The 14,218-nt window shown below is 39.3% G+C and overlaps 1 protein-coding gene across 7 annotated transcripts in view; it reads left to right on the forward strand.

Annotated features, from left to right (window-relative positions):
• Positions 1-14,218, forward strand: part of USP54 (ubiquitin specific peptidase 54) — a 72,098-nt gene that overhangs the window by 36,242 nt on the left and 21,638 nt on the right. For all 7 annotated transcript variants that reach the window (XM_065894112.1, XM_065894113.1, XM_065894114.1 and 4 more), the window contains 5 exons: positions 2,036-2,167; positions 2,337-2,717; positions 2,973-3,204; positions 4,131-4,264; positions 13,214-13,381. In XM_065894112.1, coding sequence (XP_065750184.1) covers positions 2,036-2,167; positions 2,337-2,717; positions 2,973-3,204; positions 4,131-4,264; positions 13,214-13,381 — 1,047 coding nt within the window. The remainder of the gene's footprint in view (positions 1-2,035; positions 2,168-2,336; positions 2,718-2,972; positions 3,205-4,130; positions 4,265-13,213; positions 13,382-14,218) is intronic.

Consider the following 14,218-nt stretch of genomic DNA (forward strand, 5'->3'; position numbering starts at 1 on the left):
ACCTGCTCATCACCTTGCTGGGCTTCCTGAAGGACAGAGAAATAAAAGGATGGAAAGCTAGCCTGTTTGTTATTGTGAGTTCCATGCAGAGAACATTCTTGAATTGTTCTATTAATCTACAGAAGATTGTGCCTGTGTCAGTGGAAGAAATCATTACAGGGCACAAAAGGAAGAACAGTAAGTGACTGACTGCTGAGATGAAAAGTTCATCACCTAAGGCATAGAACAGTGCCCATACTCTTAGAGACTTGGGAATTAGTGATCCCATGGCTTCAGATTGGTGGTTTACATCCTGTGCATGCCCTTTAAAAAAAAAGAGAGAGAATTTCAAACATATTCAAAAGCATACAGAATAGTATACAGCCCCTTCATGTACCCATCACCTAGTTTCAATAATTATAACTCATGGTCAGTCTAGTTTTATCTGTACCTCTGCCCACTTCCCCTACTCATGGATTATTTTGAAGCAAATCCCAGACATTATATCAGCTTTTCCATAAATATTTTAGTATATATCTCTAAAAGAATCATTTTTTAAATTAATAACTTCTTAACCAATGAGCATTAAAATATCCTATTATCTCATAAATGTCATATTTTTTAATGGTTGCTTTGTTTTTGACTCAGAATCCAAATGAGGTCTACACACTGTGATGGGTTAATGAGTCTTTTACATTTCCTTTAATCTGTAGGTTTTGCCTCTGTTTCTTCCTTTCTATTTATTGTTGAAGAACTAGGTAGTTTGTGCTGTAGTTTTCCCACGTTTTAAGTTTTGCTGATTGTGTCTGTATGGTAAACTGTAGCGTGTTTCTCTCTCCTCTATATTTTTTATAAATTGGTAGTTGGATCTAGTGGTTTGGTTGGATTCATATTGGATTTCATTTGATGACTATTGCATAGATGACTACTGCAAAGTGTGATTGTTTTAGACTGTATTTCTGAAACTGTGAAACAGGGAGAAACCAAGTCACAGGATAAATAAGGAGAGTCAGGTTTATTTTAAGGGTTTGTGAATGGCTGGGGGTGGAGGAGCTTGCCCATTGGTTTTTACATTTGTGGATTTAGTTGTTCCAACTGATAAGTCTTTCTTATGGGCCCAGAGATAGCAAATGATTAGATAAAAGCAATAAGAGATTGCATTGGTAATTGAAAATATGTAGCCATATCATTGCATATCATACCTGAATATGTACAAGGATTTTCATAACTAACATATGGAAGCAAATTTCTGCTAGCTCTCAGATATTTGAGAACCCTAAGGGATTTCCTATAAGCCTATATTCCAATTTAATTCAGTTGCTTAATTCACCTTTGGCTTCCAGCAGCTTAGATGATTATATCCTTTAGAATCTGACCTTTGCTGTTGTCAGATCATACTTATACATTCACATACTGTGGGCGTGAAGTATGGCAAGTTACATAAAAGAGCCCAGATCTCCTGGGTTTCCCAGTGATTAGTATTGAGGAACTATGAAGTGTAATCTCTGGGCGAAGTCAAGTTTGGTAAAGCATGGGTTATGGCTGGGAATGAGAATTATTCAAAGTTCAGATGTCCTTTGGAATGATTCACATTTAAGGAATGTTTAGAACTGGGTCTTAAAGCCATATACAATCAGAGCTCTTGTGGGCAAAGGCTGGGGCACCTAGGATAATACCAGATGTAATAAAAATTAAACTTCACTCGGTATGTGTTGCTACCATGATATTCTTATATAATCTTTAAAACGTTTGCCTTTTAAAAACTACCGAGTAATGTGTCCTTCTGGGTCACTGGGAAGGATTATGAGTGGGATCGAGATTGGTAATTGCTCAGGAGACATTGTAAATTTGGAAGTTCCCACTAAATGCTTGAGCTTTTCTGCCTTTATCTATTGAGAGATTCCTGCTACACTTAAATCACATAGTCTTGGCTTCTACAGCTTCTGATCCACTAAGTTTGTGGTACTGCCGTGAATCCCAAAGGGAGAGTAGGTTCTCTAAAGGATGGAGGTCAGTCTCAGATACCAGCTTACCCCCATTTCCTTGTTTTTTTCAGGACACCTGACTGATAGTGAATGTAATCAGAAACTCCCATCCAAGAAAGGGTCACTGATAGAACGCAAGAGGAGCTCTGGCCGGGTCAGGAGGAAAGGCGATGAGCTTCAGGCCTCAGGGTACCACAGTGAAGGCAAGCCCCCCTGCATAGTTTCTCTTTCTTTACTCACTCTGTCACACTCACACTCCAACTGTGGCTTCTCCTGTCTGCTCAAAGGCCTTTCATTCTTTTTTGACTCTGGGGTCTGGGTGCCTGTGATGACTTTAAACATTTACAGTTGTTTCATCCTTTGTGTTTTTAGGAGAAACACTGAAAGAGAAGCAGGCTCCTAGGAATGCCTCCAAATCATCCAGCAGCACCAACAGGCTAAGGGATTTTAAAGAGACAGTCAGCAATATTATCCATAACAGACCATCCCTGGTTTCTCAGACCAACCTAGGATCTCCCTGTGGGGGGAGGGGAGGAGACCAGACTGACAAAAAACCTCCTCGGAACCTGCCTTTACACTCTCGTGACTGGGAAGTAGAGAGTACCAGCAGTGAGTCAAAATCCAGTTCTTCTAGCAAGTATCGTCCAACATGGAGACCCAAACGGGAGTCTCTCAATATTGACAGTATCTTTAGTAAGGAAAAAAGGAAGCACTGTGGCTATACGCAGCTTAGCCCCTTTTCTGAGGATTCAGGTAAGGAGATAATTAGGGAAGAATTGAGCTTTTGAATAAAGTTGATTTTTGTATTTTTTAAAAAACCTGGGTTTTCTGGTAGACTTGGCAAGGTGCATTTTTATCTTGAAGGGTAAAAATTTTATCCTCATGGGTCGCCTTTTGGGGATATGAGTTCAGTGAATGAGTAGCTAGAGGGAAGGGTTAGTTATATCTTGATTTGAGGCAGATGCTAAATCTACCTCCTTTTCCATACTTGTCCTTTCATTGAGATAGCTAAAGAATTTACACCAGACGAATTAAGCAAGCCACCTGCCTACGACATTAAGACTGGCGGACCAAGACCCCAATACAAGATCTGGGGCCCATTACGGCCAGGCTGTCACCTTTTAGAGCAGCACCCTCGCCTAATCCAGCGAATGGAATCTGGCTATGAGAGCAGTGAGAGGAACAGCAGCAGCCCTGTCAGCCTGGATGCAGCCCTGCCTGAGAGCTCGAATGTCTGCAGGTATTGTTTGGTCTTTGAATAGCTACATTGTCCCTTGCAGAAATGTGAGCCACCAAGAGGCTTTTAAACTCAGACAAGTGAAGAGATGGACTTTATTACCATCTTGTGGGCAAGCAAAATGTGCTCGATCAACTTTCTATGGCAACAGTACCCTCTGCTGGGAGAAGCAGCAAAGACATTTGAGAAAGGAGAGGCAACTTTTAAAGTATTATATATAAAATAATTGTTTAGTAAATAACTTTTATTGAAAGAATGAGTTAGTGAACCAAAACTTACATAGTTATACAATCAGAGAGAAAACCCAATTTTTATTTATTCTTGCCTTTTATATTAGGCTTTTTTATTTAAGATCACTGGGGATTCTGTGTCTTATGAAGCCAGTGATATTCATAATTCCATAAGATAATGATGACAGTTTAATAGTGGTCATTGCACCCTGTCCATAGGGCCCACTTGCTTTATAACTTTCAGATCTCCATATATTGTTTTTACTGAGTTGCCTCAGAGACAAGTTTCCTAACAGTATAGCTTTGAAAGGAGTGATATCTTCTGTAAGAGTGATAACTGTATCCTCATACTTTCCCACTGCTCTTCCCTGACATCAGACCCTGTTTAGTTTTACACATGAGAAGATGCTACAAAAGTATAAGAAAGAGGAAGGCAATCCATATGAGAGCATTTGTTTATTAATTCATTAAATAAGTTTTGTGCCAGACACTGCTAGATGTACAAAATGTGAATGAGGTGAGATAAGATGGGGGAATGAGTGGGTATTTCAATTTTCAGAAGTAGTTTTGCAGGTATTTTAATTATATTAGTTCGATGTTTGGGGTTTTTGTTGTAGTTTTTGGAGGGAATTTAGTCCTAGGAATGTTGCTAGTTATCAGCCTTCTGATGCTTTCATTAGACTGGTTTCTGTTTTGAAGGGATACAAGTGCTAAGAGATCAGCTGGGTTGGCCCCTTCCTGGCGTCACATCCCAAAGTCTCACAGTAGTAGCATCCTGGAGGCAGACTCCACAGTATCCAGGAGTGGCTGGACAAAGAATCAGCCCCTCTCAGGTAAGCGCAAGGATGTTGGATTCGGAGAACTGGATTTTACTGCCAGTTCTATTTGGGAAACAGCCTAACCTGAGCACATTTGAAATTAGAGGACAATTGTACTTTGTTCCATCAGAATGTAAATGTGAAGACGTTTGATCTGCTCCATCTCTGGATTTATCTTTTTTGTTGTTGTTGTTCTCTATCATGGCTTGCCTGCTTGCTCCTTTCCACCTTGGAGAGAGCCCTGGAGGGAGCAAGAAGGAACAGAAATATGGTGAACAGTATCAGTAGCACCTGCTTTCCTCAGAAGAATAACTCCTAGGGCTTTCCTTGGTATAGAGGCATTCTTGTGGGAACAGATTTTTTATTGTTTAGTATTATGAATTGAGATAACAAAGGGGACATGTAGGCTATGGACAAAACTGGGAAATAAGCAGGTCAGAACTCCCCTTGCCCCTGCCTCTATATCCTGTCTAGTATCCCTGCTTTGTTTTTCCTTCTTGAATGTGCCTGTCCCTCCTTCTCAAAACAAGCTTTAAAGGAATGATCTAACTCTTTTACACTAGATGTATGTGACTGAGAATAGTTTAAAGTATGCTTTCTCTAAGAGAAACTAGCATTTTAACAAGTCAAAGCCTGAAGATAAAGGGATATTGGAATTTCAGGTATGAGACACCAAGCATAGACATTTGAGGTAGTCATAGGTTTTATATCCTTTTTACATTCTTCTCACAACACACATATATACTTACAGTGCGTATTCAAATAAGTAAAATAAATCCTTTACTTACTCACAGCTGAAAATTGAGGTGGTAACTATGTAGTCTCCCGAACATGGAGACTTTTTGTGATGCTTGAAGGAAGGTGGTGAGTATTCAGTATTGTTTAGTTGGCTGAGGAGTTCTGGGGTCCATTCGTCTAACTTAGAAATCAACCTTCTCTGAAAGATGTGTTTCATCCCTTTTTTTTCTGGTATGTTAGATCAATTGGGAGTAGGGTGTGTGGGCAGAAACCTAACTATGGTCTGGTTTAATGAGCTTCTGAATATAGATATGTGGCCAGCTCACTAGGGAGACGAGGACAGAATATTATGTGCCAACCTGTAGAGATGACACCAGGAACATTACTAGTCTGACCACCAGTTCTCTTAATGGCCACTGAAAGTTCTTAAAGGTGGCTGGAAGGGTGATATGCAGCAGAAATAAAAAGGCATGAACTCTTTTAGGTGTGAGTGCCATAGGTTGCTAACATCTGGCAGAGCAGAACAATGCCTGTAGAAGCAGATATCTCTGAAATCCTGGGCTAGAGTGGGTTATAGTGAGAAATCCATGGAAGAGATTCATTCTTCCTAATGAAATTATAGGTTTGGTTTATTTCCCACATTTTAATTTATCTCATATTGACTAACATTGCTTTGAGAAACTTGTGCTCTTCCATGAGCCTGTTCCCCCTTCTCTTTCCTTTGATAGCCAATAGCTTTTCAGCACACTAAAGACTGAGTCTCATGATTTCACTGATAGCCCTAATTCTAGATTAGCTGGATAGAATTCACCAACTGGATTCCTCAACTGGTAAAAGATATTTGGCAAGGAGTTAGAATAAATTCCTCCACACCATACACCCCACCATCCTCTTTGTATAGTAAAACCTATTTTTTTAATCTGGTGACACTGACTACCCTTTTAAAAAATTACAGAAGTAAATGTTAGTCCAACAATTCAGTAACTTGCCCATTGCCTCTTCAAACTGAAGGAACCACTGTTACCATTATGGCATGTATCTTTCTACATCTCTTTCTGTGCTTTCTATTCTATGTACAAGTACATAGATAAGTTTTTTTATTTATATATCTTTATTGGGGTATAATTGCTTCACAATGCTGTGTTAGTTTCTGTTGTACAACAAAGTGAATCAGCCATATGCATACATATATCCCCATATCCCCTCCCTTTTGAGCCTCCCTCCCACCCTCCCTATCCTACCTCTCTAGGTCATCGCAGATCACCGAGCTGATTTCCCTGTGCTATGCTGCTGCTTCCCACTAGCTATCTATTTTACATTTGGTAGTGTATATATGTCCATGCCACTCTCTCACTTTGTCCCAGCTTACCCTTCCCCCTCCCTATATCCTCAAGTCCATTCTGTAGTAGGTCTGCGTCTTTATTCCTGTCCTGCTACTAGGTTCATCAGTACCATTTTTTTAGATTCCATATACATGCGTTCGCATATGGTATTTGTTTTTCTCTTTCTGACTTACTTCACTCTGTATGACAGACTCTAGGTCCATCCACCTCACTACAAATAACTCAATTTCGTTTCTTTCTATGGCAGAGTAATATTCCATTGTATATATGTATCACATCTTCTTTATCCATTCATCTGTCAATGGACATTTAGGTTGCTTCCATATCCTGACTGTAGTAAATAGTGCTGCAGTGAACTTTGTGGTACATGTCTCTTTTTGAATTATGGTTTTCTCAGGGTATATGCCCAGTAGTGGGATTGCTTAGTCATATGGTAGTTCTATTTTTAGTTTTTTTAAGGAACCTCCATACTATTCTCCATAGTGGCTGTATCAATTTACATTTCCACCAACAGTGCAGGAGGGTTCCCTTTTCACCACACCCTCCTCTCCAGCTTTATTGTTTCTATATAGATAGATAGATAGATAGATAGTTTTTTTTTTTTTTTTTTTTTTTTTTTTAGTGGTACGCAGGCCTCTCACTGTTGTGGCCTCTCCCATTGTGGAGCACAGGCTCCGGACGCGCAGGCTCAGCGGCCATGGCTCACGGGCCCAGCCGCTCTGCGGCATGTGGGATCTTCCCGGACCGGGGCACAAACCCGTGTCCCCTGCTTCAGCAGGCGGACTCTCAACCACTGCGCCACCAGGGAAGCCCTCTATATTTTTTGATACCATTCTGACTGGTATGAGGTGATATCTCATTGTAGTTTTGATTTGCATTTCTCTAATAATTAGTGATGTTGAGCATCTTTTCATGTGCCTCTCAGCCATCTGTATGTCTCCTTTGGGGAAATGTCTGATTAGGTCTTCTGCGCACTTTTAATTGGGTTGTTTGTTTTTTTGATATTGAGCTCCATGAGCTGTTTGTATATTTTGGAGATTAATCCTTTGTCAGTTGCTTTGTTTGCAAATATTTTCTCCCATTCTGAGGGTTGACTTTTCATCTTGTTTATGGTTTCCTTTGCTGTGCAAAAGCTTTTAAGTTTCATTAGGTCCCATTTATTTTTGTTTTTAATTTCATTACTCTAGGAGGTCGGTCAAAAAAGATCTTGCTGTGGTTCATGTCAAAGAGTGTTTTTCCTGTAAGAGTTTTATAGTGTCTGGTCTTACATTTAGGTCTTTAATCCATTTGGAGTTTATTTTTGTGTATGGTGTTAGGTAGTGTTCTAATTCCATTCGTTTACATGTAGCTGTCCAGTTTTCCCAGCACCACTTATTGAAGAGGCTGTCTTTTCTTCATTGTATATTCTTGCCTCCTTTGTCATAAATTAGGTGACCACATGTGTGTGGGTTTATCTCTGGGCTTTGTATCCTGTTCCATTGATCTATATTTCTGTTTTTGTGCCAGTACCATACCATCTTGATTACTGTAGCTTTGTAGAATAGTTTGAAGTCAAGGAGCCTGATTCCTCCAGCTCCATTTTTCTTTCTCAATATTGCTTTATCTATTCAGGGTCTTTTGTGTTTCCATACAAATTGTGCAATTTTTTGTTCTAGTTCTTTGAAAAATGCCATTGGTAGTTTGATAGAGATTGCATTGAATCTCTATATTGCTTTGGGTAGTATAGTCATTTTCACAATGTTGATTCTTCCAATCCAAGAACATGGTGTATTTCTCCATCTGTTTATGTCATCTTTGATTTCTTTCATCAGTGTTTTATAGTTTTCTGCATACAGGTCTTTTGCCTCCTTAGGTAGGTTTATACCTAGTTATTTTATTGTTTTTGTTGCAGTGGTAAATGGGATTGTTTCCTTAATTTCTCTTTCTGATTTTTCGTTGTTAGTGTATAGGAATGCCAGAGATTTCTGTGCATTAATTTTGTATCCTGCAACCTTACCAAATTCATTGATTAGTTCTAGTAGTTTTCTGGTGGCATCTTTAGGGTTTTCTATGTATAGTATCATGTCATCTGCAAACAGTGACAGTTTTACTTCTTCTTTTCCAATTTGTATTCCTTTTATTTCTTTTTCTTCTCTGATTGCTGTGGCTAGGACTTCCAAAACTATGTTGAATAAGAGTGGCAAGAGTGGACATCCTTGTCTTGTTTCTGATCTTAGTGGAAATGAGTATGATGTTTGCTGTGGGTTTGTCATATATGGCCTTTATTATGTTGAGGTAGTTTCCCTCTATGCCCATTTTCTGGGGAGTTTTTATCATAAATGGGTGTTGAATTTTGTAAAAAGCTTTATCTGCATCTATTGAGATGATCATATGGTTTTTATTCCTTAATTTGTTAATATGGTGTATCACATTGAATGATTTGCATATATTGAAGAATCCTTGCATTCCTGGGATAAATTCCACTTGATCATGGTTGATGATCATTTTAATATGTTGTTGGATTCTGTTTGCTAGTATTTTGTTCAGTATTTTTGCATCTATGTTCATCAGTGATATTGGTCTATAATTTTCTTTTATTGTGATATCTTTTTCTGGTTTTGGTATAAGGGTGATGGTGGCTTTGTAGAATGAATTTGGGAGTGTTCCTCCCTCTGCAGTTGTTTGGAAGAGTTTGAGAAGGATGGGTGTTAGCTCTTCTCTAAATGTTTGATAGAATTCGCCTGTGAAGACATCTGGTCCTGGACTTTTGTTTGTTGGAAGATTTTTAATTACAGTTTCAATTTCATTACTTGTGATAGGTCTGTTTATATTTTCTAATTCTTCTTGGTTCAGTCTGGAAAATTGTACCTTTCCAAGAATTTGTCCATTTCTTCATGGTTGTCCATTTTATTGGCATATAGTTGTTTGTAGTAGTCTCTTATAATCCTTTGTATTTCTGTGGTGTCAAGTTGTGATTTCTCCTTTTTCATTTCTAATTTTATTGATCTGCGTCCTCTCCCTTTTTTCTTGATGAGTCTGGCTAATGGTTTATTAATTTTATCTTCTCAAAGAACCAACTTTTAGTTTTATTGATCTTTGCTATTGTTTTCTTCATCTCTATTTCATTTATTTCTTCTCTGATCTTTATGATTTCCTTCCTTCTACTGACCTTGGGTTTTCTTTGTTCTTCTTTCTCTAGTTGCTTTAGGTGTAGGGTTAGATTGTTTATTTGAGATTTTTCTTGTTTTGTGAGGTGAGATTGAATTGCTGTAAACTTCCCTCTTAGAACTGCTTTTGCTGTATCCCATAGGTTTTGGGTTATTGTGTTTTCATTGTCATTTGTTTCTATGTATTTTTTAATTTCTTCTTTGATTCTTCAGTGATCTCTTGGTTATTTAGTAGCACACTGTTTAGCCTCCATGTATTTGTGTTTTTTACAGTTTTTTTCTGTAATTGATTTCCAATCTCATAGCATTGTGGTCAAAAAAGATGCTTGGTACGATTTCAGTTTTCTTAAATTTTCCGAGGCTTGATTTGTGACCCAAGATGTGACCTATCCTGGAGAATGTTCAGTGTGCACTTGAGAAGAAAGTGTATTCTTCCACTTTCACGTGGAATCTTCTATAAATATCAATTAAATCTATCTGGTCTATTGTGTCATTTAAAGCTTCCTTATTTATTTTCTGTTTGGATGATCTGTCCATTGGTGTAAGTGGGGTGTTAAAGTCCCCTACTATTATTGTGTTACTGTTGGTTTCCCCATTCATGGTTGTTAGCATTTGCCTTTTGTATTGAGGTGCTCCTATGTTGGGTGCATAAACATTTATAATTGTTATATCTTCTTCTTGGATTGATCCCTTGATCATTATGTAGTGTCCTTCCTTATCTCTTGTAACAGTCTTTCTTTTAAAGTCTATTTTATCTGATGCAAGTATTGCTACTCTAGCTTTCTTTTGATTTCCATTTGCATGGAATATCTTTTTCCATCCCTTCACTTTTAGTCTGTATGTGTCCCTAAGTCTGAAGTAGGTCTCTTGTAGACAGCTCATAATGGGTCTTGTTTTTGTATCCATTCATCCAGTCTGTGTCTTTTGGTGGGGGCATTTAATCCATTTACATTGAAGGTTATTATCGATATGTATGTTCCTATTACCATTTTCTTAATTGTTTTGAGTTTGTTTTATGGGTCTTTTTCTTCTCTTGTGTTTCCTGCCTAGAGAAGTTCCCTTTAGCGTTTGTTGTAAAGCTGGTTTGGTGGTGCTGAACTCTCTTAGCTTTTGGTTGTCTGAAAAGCTTTTGATTTCTCCCTTGAATCTGAATGAGATCCTTGTTGGGTAATCTTGGTTGTATGTTATTCTCTTTTATCACTTTAAGTATATCCTGCCACTCCCTTCTGGCCTGCAGAGTTTCTGCTGAAAAATCAGCTGAAAAATCCCTTATGGGGATTCCTTTGTATGTTATTTTTTGCTTTTCCCTTTCTGTTTTTAATATTTTTTCTTTGCATTTAATTTTTGTTAGTTTGATTAATATGTGTCTTGGTGTGGTTCTCCTAGGGTTTATCTTGTATGTGACTCTCTGCAGTTCCTGGACTTCGGTGACTATTTCCTTTCCCATGTTAGGGAAGTTTTCCACTATAATCTCTTCAAAAATATTTTCTCAGACCCTTCTTTTTCTCTTTTTCTTTTGGGACCCCTACAATTCGAATGTTGGTACATTAAGTGTTGCGCCAGATGTCTCTGAGGTTGTCTTTAATTCATTTCATTATTTTTCTTTATTCTGCTCCTCGGCAGTTATTTCCACCATTCTGTCTTCCAGCTCACTTACTCGTTCTTCTGCCTCAGTTATTCTGTTATTGATTCCTTCTAGCGTATTTTTCATTTCACTTATTGTGTTGTTCACCTCTGTTTGTTTGTTCTTTAGTTCTTCTGGTTCTTTGTTAAATATTTCTTGTATTTTCTCAATCTGTACCTCCATTCTATTTCTGAGATTCTGGATCATCTTTACTATCATTACTCTGAATTTTTTTCCAGGTAGATTACCTATTTCCTCTTCATTTATTTGGTCTTGTAGGTTTTTACCTTGCTCCTTCATCTATGACATATTTTTTTGCTGGCTCATTTTTTTTTTTTTTTTTATGAGTGGGATTGTGTTTCTGTCTTACTGGTTTTTTGGCCTGAGGCTTCCAGCACTGGAGTTTGTGGGCTCTTGGGTAGATCTGGGCCTTGGTGCTGAGATGAGGACCTCTGGGAGACCTCACTCTGATGAATATTCCCTGGGGTCTGAGGTTCTCTGTTAGTCCAGTGGTTCAGATTTGGAGTTTCCATCACAGGAGCTTGGGCCCAGCCCCCGGTTTGTGAACCACGATGCTGCAAGCCGTGTGGGGTGGCAAAAAATAAAACAGAACAATAACAAGGAGTAAAAAATAAAATTAGACTAGGAAACTAACAGATATGTTAGAAATCAAATGAAAATAAAAATATAGATGAAACAACAACCAGAAGGTAAAACAGAACCACAATAGTAAAAAAGAGGAGGGGAAAAAAGAAAAAAAATGACGGAAAAGGCCTTGGCTGTGGGGCAAGGGCTTAGGCACGGGTGGGGTTTAGGTGGTGGACGGGGCCTGTGCTTAGGACGCACAGGGCTGGAAAAGGCCATGGGGGGGGTGGGGCTTAGGTTCAACATAACAGAAGGGGTCCAGGCGTGCCTCTGGTCTTGGGGGATAGGGGACCCAGCCTGGGAGCCCAGCAGGCTTCCCAGCCCAAGTGGGCAGGGCACACTCCCTCTGTGACTCTCCTGTTCCTCCGTCCTGGAGGGCCCCTCCATCCCACCTGCCTCTTCTGTTCTCCTCCAGCCTCCCTCATATGCCCCCAGAACCAGTGTAGTAGAAGGGGCCTCTTGAGGGCGTAGGACCAGGCCTGAGAGCTGGGCAAGTTTCCCGGGCCAATTGGGCAGGGGAAACACCAGGCATGCTCCCCCTGATCCGAGCCCCCGAGGCTCTCTCCAGACATGGGAACCCCTCCCTGCTCCCAGCCACCCCTTGGGGGCGCAGGTCCTGTCCTACCTCCACTTCTCCTCCCCCCTTAGTCCCCCAATGTCCTACCGGGTCGCTTGGGGGTTCCTTCTGTCTCCTTAGGCATCGAGGTCCCCCACCAGCACCTGGCAGGTGCCCTAGTTGTCCATAGGTAAGTTTATTACTAGCATTTAAAAATAAAAGGGAGTCATACTACAGATATTATTCTGTCACTTGATTTTTCACTTAATATATCATGGACATCCTTTTAGATCTGTTTGGTTCCATCTATGAACACTGAAAAAATTTAAATTTTTACTACTATCAATATTTTCCAAACTCATTAAAAAGGTGGTAGAAATTAAGAGGGAGGAATTGACTTGTTTGAAGCTTTCTGGTGAGTCACTGGTAGCACATGGTAGAGAATGCTCTCTAGTAGTTAAAAGCACAGATTATGAATTTAACCTATTTGAATTTAATTCAGCTTTACCGTTTGCCATTTTTGTTACCTTGGGTAAGTTATTTATCATCTTTGTGACTTAGTTTCTTCATTCTTAAAATGTGGGCAATAATAGTATCTACCTCACGTATTATTGTGAGAATTAAATAACATATGTAAAAGTGCTTACAGCTATGCCTGTCACGTAGTAAATACTCAACAAATGTTAGTTGTCATGTTGTTATTGTTGTTATAATGCACCCAATAAATATTATTATTATTCATGGTCTAGGTATCATCCTGAATCTGAAATGGAAAGCACTATGCAGATATGAACTCCAAACTGAAGCCAGGAGTTCCAAAGGAAAAGCAGTGCTGTGGCCATAAATACAGCAAGTGCTTAGTCTTGGTTATGGAAATGTGGCGACTTCTCTTCTCCCTTGCTTTTATTCCAGGTGGGGAGATATCTTCCAAAACTGAACTGGATGAATTGCAGGAAGAGGTGGCCAGAAGGGCCCAGGAACAGGAACTTCAAAGGAAACGAGAGAAGGAATTAGAGGCAGCTAAAGGGTTTAACCCTCATCCCAGCCGCTTCATGGACTTAGATGAACTGCAGAATCAGGGTAATTGTTGTGAGCATTAGGTTATGGGTGATGGGGACAGAGAAAGCTGGGAGGAAAAAAGTACTCAAGCTCATAAATTCTGTCTTCTCTTTAGCCAAGTTATATTTTATCTTAATTCAGCCATTTCAGTGAGAGCTAGTTAAAGTAGGAGGTGACAGGCCTATTGGTTAGAGACAGGTACTGATTTGGGGCCCATTTATTAAAAGCTTGTAGATTGGAGATAGTATATTGTTCATGAAAAATATTTCTGATGAACAGCTATATAAGATGTAAATTAAACTACTCAAAATTCAGAAACAGCAGAAAAAGGCAGTGAGTGAGCCACACTGACAGTGAGGGGAATTCTTCTCGCTCAGCAGAAATATGCCCTTGAGATTTCCTACCTGGAGCTTCAGGGAAGTGGATCTACCAAACAGGTTCTAAGAACACAGAGCCTGATTTCCTTTTGATCCTCTGATGATTCATATCCCAATCTCACACGATTTTCATGGACTTTCTATTTCAGCTTCTCCAGCTGCCCCACATTAGTTACTTTTTCTCCCTTCAATTGCTTTAGGACATCACTTTGTACCAGCAGAGACTAGCCTTCAAAATAAGAGTTCAAAAAGGCTGAGGTATCTATTTTAAATAGGCCCTGAAACCTATATCTGTTTTTCTATGAAATGAGTTTATTATTCAGAACCTCCAGATGCAACAAATTGTGCTAAAGTAGTGTAAAGAATAGGAGCCAATGCTGTTTTGGGTGGCTGCTTTCTTTTGATCACTTCTTTCTTCTTATCAACACTTAGGAAAACTTCCTGGGCTTATTTGGGGGCTACTTTTCTCTTCTAATCCTAC

Source organism: Phocoena phocoena, chromosome 16 (genome assembly GCF_963924675.1).
Source record: "Phocoena phocoena chromosome 16, mPhoPho1.1, whole genome shotgun sequence".
In the NCBI taxonomy this organism is placed as follows: domain Eukaryota; kingdom Metazoa; phylum Chordata; class Mammalia; order Artiodactyla; family Phocoenidae; genus Phocoena; species Phocoena phocoena.